At 45.0% G+C, this 21,581-nt stretch overlaps 1 protein-coding gene across 2 annotated transcripts in view; it reads right to left on the bottom strand.

The window, feature by feature from the left end:
- SH3GLB1 (SH3 domain containing GRB2 like, endophilin B1) overlaps positions 1-21,581 on the bottom strand; it is a 313,723-nt gene that overhangs the window by 50,048 nt on the left and 242,094 nt on the right. For both annotated transcript variants that reach the window (XM_078645884.1, XM_078645893.1), the window contains one exon: positions 20,044-20,144. In XM_078645884.1, the coding sequence (XP_078502010.1) occupies positions 20,044-20,144 (101 nt within the window). The remainder of the gene's footprint in view (positions 1-20,043; positions 20,145-21,581) is intronic.

The following is a 21,581-nucleotide window of genomic DNA, read 5'->3' as shown; positions in this document are numbered from 1 at the left end:
GTAGAGAGCATAACCCCGATGTACAATTCCGAGGACCCACTTATCTGGCGTAATGACCTGCCACACTTGGTGGAAATATCGGATTCTGCCTCCGACAGGGAGGCTGTGTGCTGACGAGGACACACCAATGTAGTTTTGCAGCTTTGGATGCTGGAGGAGCGGGCACTGAGCTACACATTATCCCTAGTGCCCTGGATGCTGTCTTTGTGAAGCACGACCTCTGCCATGAAAAAGCTGAAAGGCCTGATGAGTTGACGTAAGGGTCAGATGATTCAAAAAATAAAAACTCCTACCAAAGCCACAGATGGGACGAAATTGCTAGGGAATGGTCTGTTGGGGGTAGACAGTCACAAAGAAAGTGCTGTGGCCCTGCTCTCTTTGAATTGCTCTAGAAACAAATCCAAATACTCACCAAAAAGGCTTGAGTCATCACATTGCATGTCCATTAGGAAGGTTTGGATACCCCCAGAGATGCATATAGACTTTAACCAGGTGTGGCGTTGAAGCACCCATTACGTGACCTAAGCAGTCGGACGTGTCCAGAACAGAACGAATTACAAATTTCGTAGCATAAGGGATGTTGATAAATGTGGTGGCACTGTGTCCCAATGAAGCAGGGCATGGGGGTACTGGCATATAAGACAGCAGGCATTTACTGACCATTAGAGCAAGGCTTGTAGAGGAGAAAATCCACTTATTAAATGTCACTATTCCTACAGACTCACGATCAGGTGGTGTGGTAGAAAGGCGTTATTTTCCTTATTGGTGTACCCCTGCCCTTAGCCTGTAACTTCCTCCAGCCACTGCAAGACTTTACCATCATACTTAGGTGTGCTGATGGAATCAGTCTGCAAATCAAATCGATCAATTAATTAATTGCTGGATTTAGTCAAGCACTAAAGGAAAGCACTGAGCTCAGAGACACAGACCAGCTGTTTCCCGTTGTCAGCCTGTGCTACAGAGTATTCCTGTTTTCCAACATAGTATCCGACACATTAGAAGCATAGAATGCTGCACTTTTCAAATACCTGGATTTATAAACAAAGAAAAGTGCTCGCAATTTGGCTGGTTAGAAGTAGTAGCTATATACTCATCAGTGTGGCAGCAAACATTTAATGTGAGCCAAACGGTTTAAAGTATGCAAGTTACTACATTTCAGTGCCTATAGATCTGCAGGAGCAGCCAGCTTCAAAGCTTTGAACCAATTCTACTTTCAAATCAATATTTTTATAACACAAGGAATTCAAAGCATAAAGGAATGAAGAAATCCATGAAAAGGAAGCTATGAATGGTATGTCAATTTGCCTATCTCATACACATTCTGAGCAGGTAACATCTACTTCTGTTCTGCAATCTTGAACGAAATAAACATGCCTCAATCAGGCCCTCAATGGGCATGAGGGTAGTGGCCTAGAAAACAGTTGGTGCACTAAGAAGTTTTGGGACTTTACCCGTAGTAATGGCTGTAAAATTATTTTATCATTTAATTCCAGAACTCTTTGTTCTTTTTTATTCCTTGTGTGGAGAAGCGTGGCTCAGTGGTTAGAGGCGGCAGACCCGGAAGCTGGGATCGGCCGTGGACCAGGGTTCGATTCCCCGCCTCGGCGGGTCTCGGGCTCAAAAATTCCACGGACTCGACAATTCTCGCTCTGGTGCCTACTCGACTCACGGGGTCACACTCTGCGACTCTGGGCAATAGCTTGCTTAATCTCCACTACGGCCCCTCGCGGCGGGATGCCTGGCTTTCACCTTGTGGATACCCTGCCGGGGTATCTCACAGGGTAATACCAGGACGGGTTCCCTAAGCAAGCGCCTTGATGCCTTCGGGTGATACGTGCGCTATATAAGTCGCAATCGCAATACAAATACACCAGTTCTGTGGTTGCCCATCTCGCTGTATCTCTCATACTGAGGCACCTCTGGGCTGCAGTGGGATGATTTCTGGACCCCCTCCTTCACAAGGAATAAATCAACCAAACAACTGAGTCTCTCAGCGTGAGGATCAGTGCTTAATTTGAGATGGGAGTTTCTGTTGCTCGGCACCAGCAGTTAATTGTCAACATGACAATCTGCCACATGGTAGAACTGTTTATCTAATTTAGAGACAAGCACAACAACAGGTGTTTATTTGATTTTTTCTGAGTTTTATATAGAGCTAACGTGACCCAAAGGTATAAGGTATCAGAGCTCTTTACATGAGCACTAGTTGCATTACATGAGAACACATTAATTTATGTTATCCACGGGGAGATTAAGTGATTTGCCCAGAATCACAGGATGTTGAGCGTGATTGCAGAGACTCAAACCCGGTTCCTCAGATTTGAGATCAACCGCCCTAGCCTAGACTAGCCTAGTTACATCCTCTCGCCTCCCATTAATTCAGTAGACATTAAACATTACTAATACCTGCAGCCGAAGCCATTCTTATAGCTTTGGGGGACTGGGATAGTCAGAACTGTTACACGTGTAGGAGTGTGATGGTTAGTAGTTGTGTAACCAAGTGTGGTCAAACGGAAGATACCTTCAGACGAGGGCCCTGGCACTTATTTCTGTTTTACAAACTAAACACTGATGAGCCTCTTCATTGGCAAGCTCCTGTAGAAGTATGTAGTACGTGTGCTGTATGATGGAAATTGAATGTCCGGGGGATCACTGAATCATTGTTTGAGTTGGGAGGACTGCTTTTAACTGCAACAGAGGAGGCATATTTTTTTCAACTATTTCTGGAGTTCTGTCTGATGTTGTGGGTGCTGAAGGCTTGTTAATTACAGTAGCCAATAGCACAATGCGTGTATGTGCAGATGGCGTTTCGTCCATAGATCAACTGATGGGTCATTATTAGGTCAAATAATAATGGCCAGTGCAATGGTGCACAGAAAAACTCTCTGTCTGGGGTATACAATGAAGTGAGACATGGAGTATAAAATGGATCATCAGGACAAATAAAACATAGGAATCTAGAAAGTTAGAGCTATTAAGGCGTCAGTAAAATTTTTACTCACATAAGGAACGCAATGGTTTCAAGATCAAGATATACTTTGGTAGACTTCTATTGTATCCTCACAGGGCAGTGACACAAACGGGTAAAACGGGGAGCATGGCAGTGCTACTGTCACTGTCTGTCTCAAAAGGGATTTGAGAGCGGGAGTCAGCATACTCTGCTGAACTGTTGCAGTGCCGTCAGTGGAGTGCACACAAGTGGTTTGTCAGAGTTAACCCTCTATTTGTGAGAAGTCGCTGAAAAACAGGCTCTTTGCATTCAGACAGCCTAACAAAGCACCTACATAAGCAGTATATCGCAGTTCCTGTAGTTTGAAGCATACTACACTAGGAACAAAGTTACTTTCTGAATGCACTTTTGTCATGGGATTAACAAGCATTACACTCTAAGAACACATTAAGTACACATACGATCGAACGGTCAACACTTTTCCTCATCTTCAGCAGCTATAATCACTGAAGATTATTTAGTCAAAATGTCAATAAGAAATAGACAAGAGTGTGGCCTATTACAAGTAGTGACACGTCAATTCTACGTCAATAAAGCCTTGGGGCCACTGAACATTAAAAAAAAAGTTAAAACAAGACTATATTGCCTTCGGTATTACCGAAGTATGTAATATGGTAGGATGCATAGCTTCACTTCTTTCTGATTCAGGGTTAATATCAAGTCCACTCTTTACCCACTGTAGAATATCTTCTGAATTTTGTGGTTCCACCGAAATCTTCAAATGGCACTTGTGGAGGCTGAAATCTGTTTTAGTTTGGTAAACCGGAACATAGAGGGTCTAACCTGACATACTAGATTGCACTACTACATCTCTTATAATAATCTCTTATAATATTGCACTGTTAAAGAGGAAGAAGGGGAACTGGAGTAGGTTCTTAATGATGGAACTTAATCTCCTGTTTATCAGGTACACACATCGGAGGAAAAGATTAATTTGAATGACCGAATGTTAATAGTATTACGTAAATATTATAAACAACTGGCTCAGTGCATCAAATATTTTGTCGAACACAGCAAGGTAAAGCTCCATGTGGCCCAAAATTAGGACTGGAGGAGACACACAGAGGTCATATCTCAGTTGAGCTTAAGTTGTCTATTTAAAGTAGCAATTCCACTCTAAGGAATGTGAACGATTTTGGTGGCTTAAAATATCTTGCTCTTCAGAATTCAATATTTGTAACTGCTTCAGCATGGAAGACAAGCCGTTATTGATCTCCATCCTACTTTATCAGTGACGAGGACGTGGATGTCTGTTTTTCACACTTAAGCTAGAAAATCCTTCTGGTGCTTTCACCAGATGGATTTTCAGGATTTTTCGATTTTGCAGGCTATCTTGAGCCGCAAGGAAAGAGCTTCCCTCAAAGCCTGAAATTGTTTTTTTTCTCCAATCTGTGCAATAAGCACCAAGCTATGCACACCAACGTCACATAGACTGAAAGTGAAACTAAATGTAAATGTAAATGTACAGGAATTTATATAGCGCAAATCACCAAGCGGTTTCTAAGCGCTTGCTTAGGGAACCCGTCCTGGTATTCCCCTGTGAGATAACCCCGGCAGGGTATCCACAAGGTGAAAGCCAGGCATCCCGCCGCGAGGGGCCGTTGTGGAGATTAAGCAAGCTATTGCCCAGAGTCGCAGAGTGTGAACCCGTGAATCGAGTAGGCACCGGAGCGAGAATTGTCGAATCCATGGACGTTTTAGGACTCAAGACCCCACCAAGCCGGGAATTGAACCCCGGTCCCGGGCTGACCTCTGCTTCCAGGTCTGCCTCCTCTAACCAGTGAGCCACACTTCTCAACTAGCTGGAGCGTTTAAGCTTTGGCTGCTTAGACTGCTATTGGTACTCAGGAGGGGGGGGCATAAGTTGGCAGGGTAAGCCCAGATGTGGGTCCCTTGTTCACTTTGCCACTGGATTCAAGCTAGTCTGGCTGATGAGGGGTGCTACCCCGAAACTGGTCCCAGTATGCTCGTTTCCGGTCCAGGGAAGACCTGGCTTGGCAGTTCAGGCTGGACTATTCCCATGAGGCACAGGGTCAAGACTGATTTGCTTATAGATGGGTCTGAACTGGGGTGGTGAAGTGAGCTAAAGAATGATGAACGATTCAACCCAGATCTGTGACTGGAGGTGAGTGTCTGAGAAGTTTCAGTGCTCCGTCCATCATCTCCTTGTGTTTACTACCACCTAATGGCCAAAATATTACCATCCCGCACTTTCTTTTAAACGCTACTGACCATATGCTGGTGGACCCACCAAATGGACCAAAACTGTAACCATGTGAAGCACTCATTGACACAACACGGACTAAACATACTCCAAGTTTTGACGGCTACTTGCAGAGGATGATAGGTCCACCCACATAATTAGGGTACCACTTTTATCGGTAGAAGTGTCAGAATGCTGGGTGGTAGAATGTTTATGGCTATTCGCAGATTAGAGAGCTTTGCGCCACAGAAATGTGAGGAAAATCCATGATTTCAACCAAATTTTGAGGTTTGAAAAACATTCTGTCAGGAAAAGATAGAGGGATTCATGAAATACTATATCCTAGATTCCACTGGGCATGCAGTTTACAGAAATGTCTGAGGTTGTATGTTTCTTTGGGTACCAGTTCAGCCCGGGCCCAAAATCATAGCTATCCATATAGCCAGGATTGAATTTGAAAGGACATTTCTTGACGTTTCCTTGTTGCATTACTGTTATCGGGCTGGCCCACCGACACAAATCGCACAAATCGGTTATTTTTCTAATTGTATTTTTTGATCAAAATAAGTGTGGGTAGACAGAGGATTAGAGCATTTGTCAACAATTGAATTCCTCTTAATTTGTGGCTTTTGAATGCAAGCCTGTGTGTAAGAAAGAACACAATTTGTAAAATGCCTTCTGAATCACATGATATTCTAAGTAACTAAAAATTCTGAGTTGTACAAATAACTATTCCTAAACTCATCACCTTGTGCACATTTAAAAATGTATATGTCTCCTTCATATCCAACCTCTTGGTTTTTAGGAAATCTCTGACAACGTGGCTGTTTTTAATCATTTAGCTCTTTGGTTTCCTTCTCTGCAGTTCAGCTAGCGCCAAGACGCCTCCGGATATTTGTGCGCTCTACAAGACTAACTAACATAACAGAACATTCTTCATTCATAAAATTTTAACATATGAATCGATGCCTGGCCTGTACCCAATGAAATATCATTATAAGCTGCAGCCCATGTGACAGTGCTGCGTGTTTTTGGACAATACATATCACTGCTGAGAAGAATATGACAGAAATAATAGTATTACTTTGGTAAATCAACCATCGCGTCAAAGAACTAAAGATGTAAACATTGACCCATTTTTTTCTACATTTTGTATTTCAACAATGAGTTTCTCTGGAAAAACCATGAGTGAAATACACAAATGAAAGCTTGCTGAATTTAATTCACTTTTCAGAACAATATAGCTTTGTAGGTTCACACTCGTTTCGATCACAAACTGCAAGTAGGCAGAAACCACAACAATTGCAAAAATTGACTACCACGTAGAAAATTGCAAAATATTTGGTGAATAAATGTTTTTATTCAACTTCGCCTATTCCTGAAAACTGGGGAAGAGGGTGATCTTGGCACAACAAATCTTGTATTGATGACATTCTTAGAAGAAACACATCATTTCTTGCACAACAAATGTTTGTTAAAAAAAGAATAATAATTTTTGCCACATCTGGGGTATTCTCTCTGGTCCTTCCAGGGAAATCTTGAACATGCAGGGAAAAAAGGAAGCAAATTTGGCCTGAACATTTTGTGGAAAAATAATGTTCGGAATGATCACTGGACTAAGCACAGGAAGAAAATGCTGGTAATGGAACGCTGACATGCTTTTTCTTGTTTTGATGCTCTTGTCCATTTTTCTTCACAATTGCGTGTCTGTCAATAGAAGACAAAAAGCCTGGGCAAAAAGCCCAATATTGATCTTGCTGACAATTACTTGACAAAATGTTAAAACACAAACCCTTCGTGATGATCTATGGATAGGTCAGATGGTTTTGGTGTGGAGAGACCTATCTCAGCTAGATTCATGACATATCCGTAAAGAATCGCGGTAAGAGGCTCTTGGAGAAAGCCAAGATCACACTTCGAATTAGGAAATTTTTAGTTAGTTTAGCAACCTTCTTATTGGAGATAGGCTACAATTTAGTCTTACTCCATGCTCTTCTATAGCTACTTATTTACGTGCCCTCTATGAGCTGTCAGTAGCTTAAAGATCTGTTGATGCTTATGCCATCATACTTTACAGAAAAAATCCCCCTTTGTATTTAAAGCTGTATGTTAGCTTAGGTTCCCACCTGCGCCCTTCGATCTTCAGCCTTCCTACTATGTTTTCCTGCAATCAGAATAGCGCTCAAGAAGGTCGGCCCTACTTCTAACTGGCAGTCAAACACCGAAATAGCCTTTCTTTGGAGTTTTTTCATCAAGAAGCTAAATACTTGGCTTTTCATCTAACGAGGGGGGCACCAGTTACTGCAATATATTCTTGAGGACACTTCATTTGTATCTGTTTTTTTTTTTAACAGAGAACAAATTATTTCTGCCATTTTCTTGCCTGTCTAGGGCAACTACATCACACATCAATGATCAAATGCTCCCAATCCTGCAATAGCCCACCTAGACCCATCATTTTGCCCTCTCGCCCCCCACTCATTCGGCAGGAAAACTCCCATCTCATTCAGAGCTACCATAACCCAACTCATCCTACCTCAATAGTGTGCAATGTCTCTGTGTTTCCTGCTGTTCTCAATCAAAGCCATAATGAGCCCTCCATTCCCCTCTCCTCAAACTTCTTGGGCAACCCCAGCTGGTGTAAACCACTTTCTATGCTTCCATGCACATGTTTATGCCCGAGGTGCAAAGCCTTTTGGTCTCACATGGTGATGAGCCTCACCATTTGGCTTTGCCCTTTTTTGCCACTATGAAACTCAGGCTGCAGAACAGTAGGTTGGCAGTGTTAAAGTCCACCTCACAGAGGATGCCGAATCAGATGTACTGTGAGGACATTGGGAAAGTAGCGTTGAGTACTATTTCCAATTCTCTCCTGATTGTAGTACAGTAGTCTGCTATGGGAGGAACCTCAGAGTGCGTGTAGAAAAATGCCTTCAGCTACCTTGCATCGAAGACATGTGTGGCTGTGGCCCGGCCCGGGCCATCATAAAATGCCAACTTCTTTTTAGAGTATATTTGTGAGACCTGGTATTCTTGGCGTGGTTTCCCCATATCATTTGCCTTCAGACCTCCTTTTTTGCTGACTTATATTTTGCTGGCTTTAGCACTCTGGGCACTTTACAACTGCTAACCAGTGCTAAAGTGCATGTGCTCTCGGCCTAAAGCAAGGTAACATTGGCTTATCCAGAATTGGCACATTTAATTTATTTATAAGTCCCTAGTAAAGTTCACTACATGTGCCCAGGGCCTGTAAATTAAATGCTGCTAGTGGGTCATTGGACCGATTGTGCCACCCATTTCTGTAGCCTTTTAAACAGGTCTCAGGCGGCCTGCCACTGCAAAGTATGTGGGTACCGTTTTTTTTTTAAAGGTTTATTTTTGTTTTTTTGACATAGTGTTTTAATATAGTGTAGGTAGTGACCATGACCTAGTGCGAAATTGTCACAGGCTTGTTCGTATGATATAAAAGTTTTGTTCGGATAGAGGTCTGCCAGGACATCACATTCCCCATCCTTCACACCTGAAAGGACATATGCGCACTAATGTCTCTTATGGGGGCGAATATCCATATGGGGAGCTCCCTATGAAACGGTGCGTGTCTCAGTACCTTTTCTACTTATTGGTGCCATATATTCGCATTTTGGCGTACTACATATGGCAGGTCATCACTGACCACCTTGCCCAGCATCAGTGCAACCGAGAGCATATTCAAGTGCACTCGCCCAGTAAGTAGTTATTTTTCCCAGTTCTCTTTCTTTCAACCAGGGGGATGCATGTTGAAGTTGCATGTCAAAGTAGTATAGATCAAAGCGTGGGGCCTCAAGACCTCCCTCTTCATATCTGCTTGTCAGCATACTCAGCGCTACCCTAGTGTGTTACCCCGCCCATAGTAACGAGACATGGACAGCGTTCAGTTGTTTAAAGATCTGAGTATGGATCGAGCAAAGCGAAATCTGAAGCGCAAAGAGGCAGCTTCACCATGTTAGACACTGCAAGTCTGCCCATTAATGAAAGTGGCAATGTATTCCAGGAGACTTCGTGGCTTCACTCCAGCTTTCAGAAGACAAGCAGACTCGTCCCGTCTTCCTCTCAGACCTGATTACATACGGATCTCCAAATTGGTACACAATCACTCTTACCAAGGTGTCCAAGACACACCGAATTCAGGATTCTGACCCTTATATACCACGTCCGGGGTCTTCCTTCAGGCCCCCGCGGCCTCTAGATATTAAGTACCTGCCGCTTTTTCACTGCCTACACAGGACCTTAAGCTTTCCAGAAGTTCCTACCCACCCCCAGACCATTGCGGGCCTCCAGACCCTACCTATGTTCTCAAGAACTTGTTTGTGTGCCCCTGCGCACCCGCCCTCTCTGGTGCTCATGCCGCCCAGTTACCAGCTCCCCTCCTACGCTGCTTCGTATCCTGCCCCCCCGTAGCCACAGGCTCAGCCTCTTCTGGCAAATTCCACTTGCTCACACTTGCTTTCGTCCTGATGATGATCTCACATTTATGAGATGGAAACGCCGTCAACCTTTTACAACCAAAACTCCTTCTATGTATTAATTTAATTTGGACTTTTTCCAATGTTGTAAATGCGATGTAATTTTAAATGTCACTAGCACCCCTTGCTTGACGCACCTTCACTATATTCTTGTGTGAGAACAAGAACTATCACTTAAACAGCAGAATTTTGACACTCAATTAATGCTGTTAAAAAATGTGATGTAATTCCAACCTTGTGCCCCTGCATACATTGCGCAAACAGTCCTCATATGACTTTTTTCTGGTCTTGCGGACTAAACACTCTTTTGAATAACAGTAGCCCAAGCTACCAGAGGACCTTATTAGCCTCTTATGTACCATTGTTCTTTACTATACAATGTATTCCAGGAGGACAAGGAGCGCCTCAGGGAATCTATGACCCTGTCCACATTCAGAGCTATTAACTGGCCATTGTCTAGTGCTACCTGGATGCCAAAGTACCGGAAATGTGCCCATTCCCATCTAATTTCCAGGTCTGGGAGACTTTCTAAGGACAATGTAGTCATGTGCGCCAGGGGGAAAATAAGGGATTTATGCTGGGTATATCGCAGTCCAGAGACCTCTCCAAATTCTGCAGGAGCCTCAGTAGGGCCACCAGGGGGACACTAAATAAAAAAGGGCCTCGTCTGCATACAGGGAGATCACCTGCGTCGTGTCTCCCACATGAATACCCCACTGCCTCATCTCCTCTCACATCCGCGCCGCTAGGGGCTCAAAGGCCAGTGCAAAGAGGAGGGCGAAAGCGGGCATCCCTGATGTGTGCCCCGCCCAAGACCCACCCATCTGAAAGATCTTTTCCCACCCACACTCGTGGCTCTGTGTACAGTATTTTGACCTAGCGGCGGAAACGGGGCTCAAACCCCACTGCCTCAAGTACCTCAAGCAAGTATCCCAAGTAAAAGTTATCAAAGGCCTTTGCCAGGTTTATTGACACTAGAGCGAGTTCTTCAACTCAATGTTTCACATCTTGCATAATATGGGTTAGCCGACACAGGCTCGTACCAGTGTGGAGTCCAGGAATGAAGCCACATTGGTCTTCATGTATAAGATGTGGCATATGTGGGGTGAGGCGAGAGGCAAGTAGTTTGCACAATATTTCATTGGTAATCGATCATGGTAATTGGGTGATAGGCGGAAGGTTCACAGCTGTCCCGGCCTGGTTATAGCACCATGCAGATTTCACCTTGTCTCATGGTGGAGGGTAGGATTCCTTGATCGAAGATCTCCCCGTAAAACTGCAGCAGTGCCTGAGACACAGTGTCCGAATAAGGGCAGTAGAACTCAGGCAGGCACCCATTCCCCCTGTGGCCTTAGCCCCTGGGAGCATTATTAATGCTCCTTGCATTTCCTCGAGGGTCAGCTGAGCTTCAAGCTCCTCAGAGGCTTTCGTGGGGAGGCGCGCCAGGTTCAAGGCTCGCAAGTAGGAAATGAATCAATCCTCTCATTTGCCAGGTCCGCAGCGTCCACTGTCTGGGGATGTTGCTGCAGCACCAGCAGGATTAGAGTGTGTGCAGTTTTAAACTACTGTGCACCTGGCATGTGAGCTCTCCTGCCAGGCCCCTTCCTTTTTAATACATATAAGTCCCCCTAAGATAGGCCTTGGACAGCCCAAGGGCAGGGTGCAGTTTATTTGAAAAGTAGGACATGTACTTTTAAGTTTTACATGTCCTAGTAATTTTTCACTACTGCAAGTCCTATCTGTCCCATAGGTTAACATTGGGGTTACCTTATTACATCTTCTAAGTGTAATTTTCAATGTGGGAAGTAATGAGAGCCCAAGTTTGCGGGCTCTGGAATTCCAATTTCAAATCCTAACTTCTGGTGAAGTTAGATTTTAAAATGCGATTCTGAAAATAACACTTTTTAGAAAGTTGGTATTTTGAAACTTTAACCATTTGGTGCCTTCTACAGTCTGTGAATTCACACCTGGGGTGGGTGACAGCTAAGCTTTATGCATTCCACCTATCCAGTCTCACACAAAGGGAGCTTAGGTGTGACTGATGGGCCTTCCCCATCCTGATGGGCCATCCAGGGTAGGATAGTAGGGAGGGGCTGACACGCCTAATTGGGTTGAATCTTGTCCCCACACAAAGGGTTGCATACTCCCATGTAGTGAGTTTGGAGCAGTGGCAGGATGTGCAGAGGCTATGTGCACTTCAAAGGCCTCCTTTTGAAGTCTCCCAGTAAGTACTGGAACTCAGACACCACCAACTCAGTACCTGAGGATACTCTGCCATAAAGAAGGACTGCGGTGCTGCTGAAAGGACGGTCACTGGACTCCTGGCTGCTGACTTGCTGCTTTCTGTACTCTTGCCTTGGATTGAGAAGGACTGGACCAGCATCTCTGCAAATCAGACACACAGTGACTCAAAGGGCCTCTCTGCTTGCTTCCTTTGTTAAAAGTCTTTGGGGCATCAAAGACTTCCAACCATCCACCTAAGCACCTGGGCTCTGCAACAGAGTGCCTGGCCCTGTCAAGTTGTGCCTATCCAGTCCTGCACGCTTGGAAGTGGGCATAAAGTGCTGCAACAGCTGAAATTCATGCATCAATGAAGTTGTGTTGATCGGAACCGGCGCAACTCCCTTGGAGCATCACTGCTGCTGCACGAACCATGTACCTTAGATCTCTGACTGTGCAGTGCATCGACTCAAGCTCCTGACACATCCAGACTTTGCGCGTCTCAGAGCATTCCTTCATGCTGTCCACATCGCCTACTGCCCAGCAGTTTGATGCCGATGTATTGCTTCGATGCTCCTTGGATCTGGACCCTCAACGCATCTTCGACACTGTGCAGCACAGAACATCCTTCATCTGAACGATCAACAATGTTGTATCACCTCCCCAGCAACTCACATCGTCTTCGACGCATCCAAGGTACTGTGTCAACGGGCCAAGGCTGGTCACGGTTATGGAGCAGCCCATCGGACCCGGCATAAACATTTGGATTTGACCCGGTCTAGCATGACAAGATAGCCCTGGTTGGTGCTTTATGCTTCTAAACACTACACATCAGTTTATTCTTTAAAAATTCATAACTCCGGTTATGCTTATTGGGTTTTTGTTGGTTTGTTCACTACATTACGCTCTATTTTTCTAACAAAGTTTGGTATCTTTTTGTGTGGTGTTTTTGCTGTTTTACTATTTGAAGTGTTGCACAAATACTTTACACATTGCCCCTTAAGTTAAACCGGACTGCTCTGTGCCAAGCTATCACAGGGTGATCACAGGTTAATTTAGGGTGTCTATCTGATTTACCCTGACTAGGATTGTTGTTCCTGCTTGGGCAGGGTGCGTACCTCTGCCAACCATAAACTTAATTTCTAACATTTATAATCAATTAAGGATCTTAAGTTACACAAGGCTCAGTCCTGACTTAATGGCCACCTTTCAGGGTGCATTAACCCAGCCTCCCAATGAATATCTACCATTAAGCCAATATACCTTACTCACGTTGCCCGCAGTTTCTCTGTCTTATTATTAATGACCATGTAGTGTATTTGTGAGATCACCTTGGTTTGGAGCTCTTCTACAATTGTGTCTTCTATTGGGTTCTGTTTAAGGGTCTTTGGCCAGTCTACTGCCTCTGCCCAAAGGGCATGAGGATACCCCCTTTTAAAAAAAATAATAGTGCACTATAAACCCATAAGTAAGAAATCAGTTTTGGTTTAAATAGTTATTTGGATTGGGAGTTGTAAGCGCAAACTACAATCATAAATGAAAACAAGTTCTATCTGGAGCACAAATATTTTTCAGCAACTGATTAGAACATTGTTTCACAGGAAGGTTCCAGTAACAGTACTTTTCCACAGTCAATTTATGTCCCACTCTCTCTCATAAGTTGTCCACATGACAAATGACCAGAATAGAAAAGTTACTTATCTTCGGTAACACCTTATGTGGTAGAGACAAAATCTAGCTGCAGATTCCTTACATTGCAATTTCCAAGGCGTCAGGCCAGAACTGGAAGACTTATGCTTGAGCGTGCCAGTAGGTGGGATTGGTTGGCTGCGCATGACATCAGCACAGTCGTCCGCGCTGGAAGTTTAATCTGCGTCACCTATATAGATGCCACCATGGCACGCTGACGTCAGTTACTTTTCGCGACTTTCCATGGCAGGTGCGTGGATGCATGAAGTGAACTGACCGTGGTGTGTTTAGAACAACTAGAGCCAGAAAAGGGATCAGCCCTGACCCTAAAAACATTCCCGGAGTGTAGGGAGGTTGGGTGAGTCGGTAAGGAATCTACAGCTAGATTATGTCTCTAACAGATAAGGCGTTACCCAAGGGAAGAAACTTGTCCATCTGATAAGAGACATCTAGCCGCAGACTCCTTAACATAAAATATATACCCCAGCAATACCATCCCCGGAGAACAAGTTTAGATCAAGAATGTTGCAGGACAGAGCAGCCAAAAAGGCCGTCCCTGTGGATTGGAATGTCCAAGCAGTAGTGCTTAGTGAACATGTGCAGCGATATCCACGTTGCTGCCTGACAATTATCAAGGACTGGAACACCACTTTGCAATGCTATGGTCGCAGCTTTAGCTCTGGTGGAATAAGCTTTTGATGGCAGCCACCCGATAAGATGCACACAGCAGACGTTCATCAGAATCCTTTGTGGATATGCTGTTTTTCATTGTTCAGGGTATCCACCCCTGATCTTCCTGATAGGTGGCGTTGTTAACCTTGGCAGCCACCCGATAAGACGCATACGGCAGACGCTGAGCAGATTCTTTTGTGGAAACGCCGTTTTCCATTGTTCAGGGTATCACACCCCTGATGTCCCCGTTCGTATAGCAGACTCCCTGGATTTCTGCCATGCAGGACCATGTTATTCAGGTCCCAGAGTATGATTAAGACATTACTTGCCTGATAATTTTAATTTTTCAATCGCTATTGGGTGATCTTCAACTATCCATGATGGGATCACCTCGCATGTAGTGGACTATCCATCTCTCCTGGTGGCCTACACCCTCTAGTTTGCCTACTACCGTTGCTATACTAAGACATCTCTCCTGGATTAGCTGTATCCCCTCACAGTTTTGTTTTAATAGTTCATCTATCAACGATGGCTATCGGCTGTGCTTGCCATCCACACAATCTTTCGATATATATCTCAGAGTGCATCCTACGTAGATATCATTACAGTGCAATAGACGGTTTCCTGATGAAGGCCACAATGCCAAAACGCGCGTAGTTTACATCTACCGCATTGCCCCATCAATTCTTCTCTATGGTTGTTTCTGTTGTTTTAAAAAAAATATATTCTCCTACTGTATATATGAATGCTCACACGGATGCTAATTTTGATATCAACAATGAATTGAAATGCAAATTGTTTGGTTGAAATAGAAATACATGAAACAAAAAATATTTATAATTCAAAATATTATTAACTAATAAAAGGAAAATAATTTCTTATATTCATGTGTGACAATTTTGGTCTTTTTGAGACGAGTTTTAGTAATCCTGGTTAGTGGGCACATGCTAAAATTTAGACCTAGAACTACTTATGTCAATTGTTTGACTGAACTGGCTATAGACCTTTACTTAAAGAGGAATAAGCTCTTTAGCCTTCAGTAGGCTGTTTCTTGACCAGAGCATAGCAAATTTTGAGGCAGAGGATGATCCATTGCGCTATAGTCCTCTTCGCCACCGCACAATATTTCTTTGATCCAATGTACCCCAAGAAAAGTTGGTTGTTCCAACGGAACTCTTTAGTGTGGTCAAGGTAGAACACCAATGCTCTTTTTGGGTTCAGATGATGGAGACACTCCTCTTCAGAGGGATGCGGAAGAGCATTGAAAGTGGACAAGGTGACGGATTGTCCCACTTGGAAAGATGTTACCACTTTTGGTAAGGAAGAGGCCCCAATGCTAAGCTCCAAGTTATCAAGGAAGATGCTCAGGTAAGGAGGCTTGGATGACAGAGCCTGCAATTCGCTCACCCTCCTGGCAGAAGTTATTGCCACCAAATAGACTGTTTTGATAGAAAGCAGCCGGAGGGGGCAGTTGTGAGGTTCGAATGGATCACAGGAAGGTGAGAACCAAATTAAGGTCCCACTGAGGCATGATGAATGGGGCAGGTGGGAACATATGTATAAGCCCCTTAAGAAATATATTTACAATATTTTACTCATTTCTTCCACTGGCAGGCGAACACCGTCTTGGTAGAGGGATGCCTGGCTGCTACATCACAGACTTCGGCAGGAAGATGGAATGCTGTCAAATGTCAGCACTCAATTTCCACGCAAGAAGGCATATAATTAACAGGTTCGGTGGAAGACCCTCCCTTGCTTCTGTGACAGAAGATCCTCCAGAGGGGGCAGCCTGATCAGAGGACCAATGCTCAGCTGGAGAAGATCAGGATACCAGACTCTCCGTGCCCAGTCCGGAGCCACAAGAAAGACTTAGGCCCAGTCGCTCCTGATCTTCTTGAGCAGTCTGGATGAGAGTGGTATGGGCCGAAAGGCATACTGGAGGCCTAAGCTCCACTTGAGGTGAAAGTGTCGCCTTTGAAACCCCAAATCACATAACTGTTGACATTGCGCATTCTCTGCAGAGGCAAACGGATATAAACAATGTTTTCCCCACATCTGAAAGAGACCTTGACCACCTCCGGATGGAGACTCCATTTGTGATCTGCTAGGCATCGTCGGCTGAGTGCGTCCGCCCTGACATTCAACTAACCTGTCAGGTGTTGAACCACCAGGGATATGCCCTGCTGTAACAGCCATGTCCAGAGATGCAGGGTCTCTTGACAAAGTGTCCATGACCCCACCCTGCCCCGTTTGTTGAAGCACCACATGGAGATGGTGTTGTCAGTGAACAACTGAATCAGCTTTCCCTTGGTGGAAGGAAGAAAAGCTTTCAATGCCTAGTAAATCGCTCGGAGCTCCAGAAAGTTCATGTGGAGTCCGGATTCCGCCGGAGACCAGAATCCTCTAACCTTCACCTCTCCCAGATGGCCGCCCCCTCCCATGAGTGACGCATCAGTCACTACTGTGTGATCTGGTAGGGGAAGGGGAGACTCTCTGACCCAACCGCGGTTGGTCAGCCACCACTGCAGATCCTTTGCAGGGCCCCCGATATCTGGAACATGATGGAGATTCTAATGATGCTGCGCCGACTGGAACTACAGGTCCCACTGCGCAACCCGCATATGCCATCTGGCCTGTGTCACTAGCAGGATGCAGGAGGCCATGAGGCCCAGCAGCATCAGAGCCAGTCTCACCAATATCCAGGAGAGAGGCGAAAACATCAGTATCATAGCCTGAATATCCTGAACTCGATGCTCTGGAGGATAAGCCCAAAACTGCACTGCATCCAGAACAGCTCTGATGAAAGGGTGTGCCTGACAGGGAGTCATGTGTGACATCGGCATGTTGATAGATTCGGCGTAGTCTGGAGGTGGGAGAGGACAGTCTGGGGCAAACTCACCTTTAACAGCCAGTCATTGAAATATAGGAAGACTGGCACCCTTAATCTTCGCAGATGAGCTGCCAACACCGCCATCACCTTGGTTGACACCCGAGGAGCGCTGTTAAGACCATAGGGGAGTACTGTGACCTGAAGGAGGTTATGGCCTACTGTGAGCCACAGGTAGCGCCAATGGGCAGGCAGGACAGGACTGTGAAAATTGGCGTCCTGCAAGTCCTATGCCACCATCCAGTCTCCAGGGTCTAGGTCAGACAAGACCTGAGGCAGAGTGAGCGTTTTGAACTTTTATTATTTGCGGAAGTAGTTAAGAGCTTGCAGATCTAGACTAGGACAACCCTTGCTCTTTTTCGAGACCAGAAAGTACAGGGAATAGTAACTACAGCCTACTTCTGGTGGCAGAACCCTCACTATTGCTCACTTGGCCAAGAGAGTCCTGACTTACTCCTGAAGCAAGTTCGGGTGGTCCTCTGTCAGCCAGTCGTACGTCGGAGACATTAAGAGGGGTAGTCTTGAAGGGGAGGGAGTAGCCTTTTCGGACTATCTGAAGAACCCACTTGTCCGACATGATTTTTTGCCAGTGGTGGAGGTGATTGCAGATCCTGCCACCAACTAGTCGCCCATGATCTTAAAAGGCCGGACTAGAAAGATTTAGAGGCTGCAGGGGGGTGAGTGGACTGGCTCGACCTCTGGCGGCCTGACCTACAGGGTCAAAAGTAGCCTACCCCACGGCTGCACAGAGGTTGCTGAACTTGCATAGTCTTCTCGCTGGTATATGGCTGGCGCAAGTAAAATAACCCCTTCTGTGGCCACTAAAGGGGCAAAAAGCAGACGTGGACAGGTGGACACCAAGAGGCCCAAAGACATGTACTTAAAGCTCTCCAGGGTCATCTCTTCCTGGTCTCCCAAGAGACGAGTGCCATCAAAGGGCAGGTCCATAAGGGAAGCCTGGACACTTCCAGAAAAGCCAGAAGTTCTCAACCAGGCATGACGAACAGTCATCATTGAGGACATTGTTCTGCCTAGCGAGTCGGTGGTGTCAAGCCCACAACAAATGGAGAACTTGGCCGCATCTCTCCTGTTGGATACCGTTTGGAAGGGAATGGCCCATGCCTGTGGCAGCACTTGCGCCAACCTTTCCCACAAGGAGTGGGCATAATGGCTCAATAAGCATGCAGGGTTCACTGAATGCAAGGCTGGCGGAAGAAATAAATCTTCTCGCACCAACTTTCAGTCTCTTGGATTCCCTGTCTGGGGGTGCGGAAGGGAACGCACCTTGTGAAGTAGAGGCTTGGACCACCAAGCTCTTGATGTAAGGTGGTTGTAAGAAATTATAGGTCGCCAGGGGCAGGGCAATGGCAGCAGGCGATTGTCCTATTCACAGGAGCTCCTGTACTGGGCTTGGACCAGGTTCCCAGACGGACATCATTCAAGGCCTCATTGAAAGGCAGGAGGGGTTCCGCGGAGGAGACGTCCAGCTATAGGACCTCTGTCAAAATGTTTGTCTTGACTTCCACTGAAGGTAGCTGAAGGTCAAGGACCTTGGCCCCATCTCACTACTATAGCATATGAAGCTCCCACCTCCATAACCCCGGTAGGGGGCGAAATCAGGCCAGAATCTGGGGAGGTATCCAGTCCAGTGGTCTCGATCAATTCCTCATACCAGTCCATTTCATACTGGTCTAGTAAAGGGTCCAACGACCACTCCCAATCCTCCTCCATTCCTAGCCCCTCAAAATAAGACAAAGGAATCAACAGAGGACCAAAGGGTGCAGTCGGTGCCAGAATCAGCATCGGTAGGTGCCGATCCGCCCCAGTGTTGTCAGGGATAACGATGGGTCTACCGCCGGTAGGAGTCTCGATGCAGGGGCCGATGCCGGGGAAGGTCGTCGGCACGGAACCCAATGAAGCCCCCTCTGAGCCTCCGGGGCCTGGAGGCCCAACCGGAGGGTCACTTCCCCGAAACATGAGGCACACGGTGTCATAGAATACTTTAAGCTGGGCGGGGATCACTGCGGCTCCTGGAAAGGCAGGAACCGTGGAGCCAACCCAGACGCAGGTTCCGCAGAACAGGGCCTAGAGCATCACGTCGGCGGAAGGATGGGGAGAAATTGAAGCATGCTTCAACTTCTTGTGTTTCTTACGTCTCGTATCTGACCAACCTGATGACTTCGAGTGGGAGGACGAAGCCTTGGGACTCCCAGACAGCAGTACCTGGACCTCCTTCTCGACTGGGACCGGGAATGAGACCTAGAGCAAATGGCATGGAGCCGAACGCCAGGCCACAAGCAGCTTTAGGGACCGCTCCTGCAAAGCCTTCGGATCCAGGGCCGGTGGCTGGAGCACGATTTTGAGTAGTGGTCACACTACCGGCTCCATAGACAAATTAAGTGTGGATCCTTCAACAACATGGTGCGATGGCAGGCGCTGCATGGTCTCAATCAAGATATCTTCTTCAAAAGTGAGGGAAAACATACCCAACAAAAATAGTCGACAAAACGTCGAAAAAAGCCAGTTAAAAAGTGGCAGAGGGTAGCCCTCTTCACATATCTGCGCTAGCTAGCACATAAAGAAAAGAACTGATGTCAAAGCTCAGAGGTTGCCCCTATCTAGGTGACGCATATGTCACTTCCGGCACGGACGTCGTCACGTGGAGCAAACTGATGACGTCTACCGGAGCGCAAGGGTATTCCTCAAGCTAAAGTCTTTCAGATCCAGCCTGACGCCTGGGAAATTCTATGGTAAGGAATCTGCGGCTAGATGTCTTCATGAGATACACCTCTAATTATACAAACATTGTGACTGAGTCAAATTGTGAACCTAATAAAGGAAGCACAAGCTATTCATTTACCTTCCAAGTTGTTTTTGGAGGTCAAGCATGTACTGATAACATTGTGCGTAGTAAGTCATTTGAGCTTCCACAAAGTCATTCAGACAACGAAGATGATGTGCCTACAATGAAAATATTTAACAGTTTAATACAATTACAGATATACTGAATAAACACATAAAACAGTTATTCACTTCCACGTAGTAAGGGCAAAACACAACTATCTTAAATAACATTTTGATGGCTTTATAACTTTTGAATTAACACATGTTAAGCTCCCCAAACTAGCCATAAAATGCTAAGCAAACAGGTCCATTGACATTGTTCAGGGAAAATCTGTCTGACCGCTTGAACAGATCAAAAGGTACATAGATAAAGGCTTGCATGCAAAATAATTTACTTCATAATGACATATTGTACAAAAAACTGATTGTAAAGGATCACATGACTTGGCTCAATGGGTGGTCTCAACAGCTTGGGAAACGTGGTGCAATTTCAGTACAGAATTGGGAAGAACAAATCAAAAGGTTAGTGATACAAGTCGTTTTTACTGGACATGAATAAAAGGACTTACTCAAAATAGTGACCTCCATAGTGACAGATAAACTGCTACCTAGTAACAGTACCAGACACTGCTAAAAAATAGGACAAACAAGCATCACCACCCACATTCTCTTACACAGGAGCACAACCTTGTCAGTTCAAGTAGCTCATAAGTGAAGGAGTTGGTGAAAGGGTATTAGGGATTTCAGAGTATCTATAAAATAGGAGTAAAACAATCACCATTACCTACCTGTTGGAAGATTACTCAGCAAGGATGAAAAAATATATATTACACACCCAGTAGTTTAAGCAAAATGACTTGAACACAATTTGCCCAAGGTTTGTATTGCTACACCAAAAGGTGCGACAGTTCAGATACAAAGATTGCATATGATACTATTAGGTAACATCTCATGAGCAGAGATCTGACAGCATAGAAAGAAGACCAGGAAACACATCTGCGTTTGAAATGGCATTTAGTCAACACCTTTTGGATGAAGAACGGGTGAGTTCAGAGTCCCTCCATGATAGACTTCACTTATAAGTCACATTGTTGTAATGGCCGACTTCTGTATCTGCAACATTATATGAGCGAAAGCCATCTTTAAACAATTTAAGAATGTGATGAGAAAAACTACTTAATTATTCCTTTATTGGTGGTATCTGGGGACCCCCAGAGAATGATTATTGGAATCCGGGACGCCTCCACTGTGTCATTACTGGAAGCCGTGAGCCCTGTCTAAGGAATTTCAATGATTTTAACCTCAAAACAACACACAAAAATACAGAAACAAGCATTCATTAAGTAACTACTCAAAGTACTGTATATTTTATTTAGTTCACAAATATTAAAAAAATCTAAATTAATGGGAAGATTGGAGTCTTTCTAAAATAAATTGACCATACAATATTCTGTTTGATATTCTTGAATTGTTCCCACGTATCAATTGGAGAATACCAATTTCTTTTTTAAAATTCAATTTCAAAATCTGTCACATTTATAGAAAGTTTTAACA

Source organism: Lissotriton helveticus, chromosome 1_1, assembly GCF_964261635.1.
Source record: "Lissotriton helveticus chromosome 1_1, aLisHel1.1, whole genome shotgun sequence".
In the NCBI taxonomy this organism is placed as follows: domain Eukaryota; kingdom Metazoa; phylum Chordata; class Amphibia; order Caudata; family Salamandridae; genus Lissotriton; species Lissotriton helveticus.
Note: the sequence above shows the minus strand (reverse complement) of the source record. Positions and strands in the feature narration are given on the sequence as shown.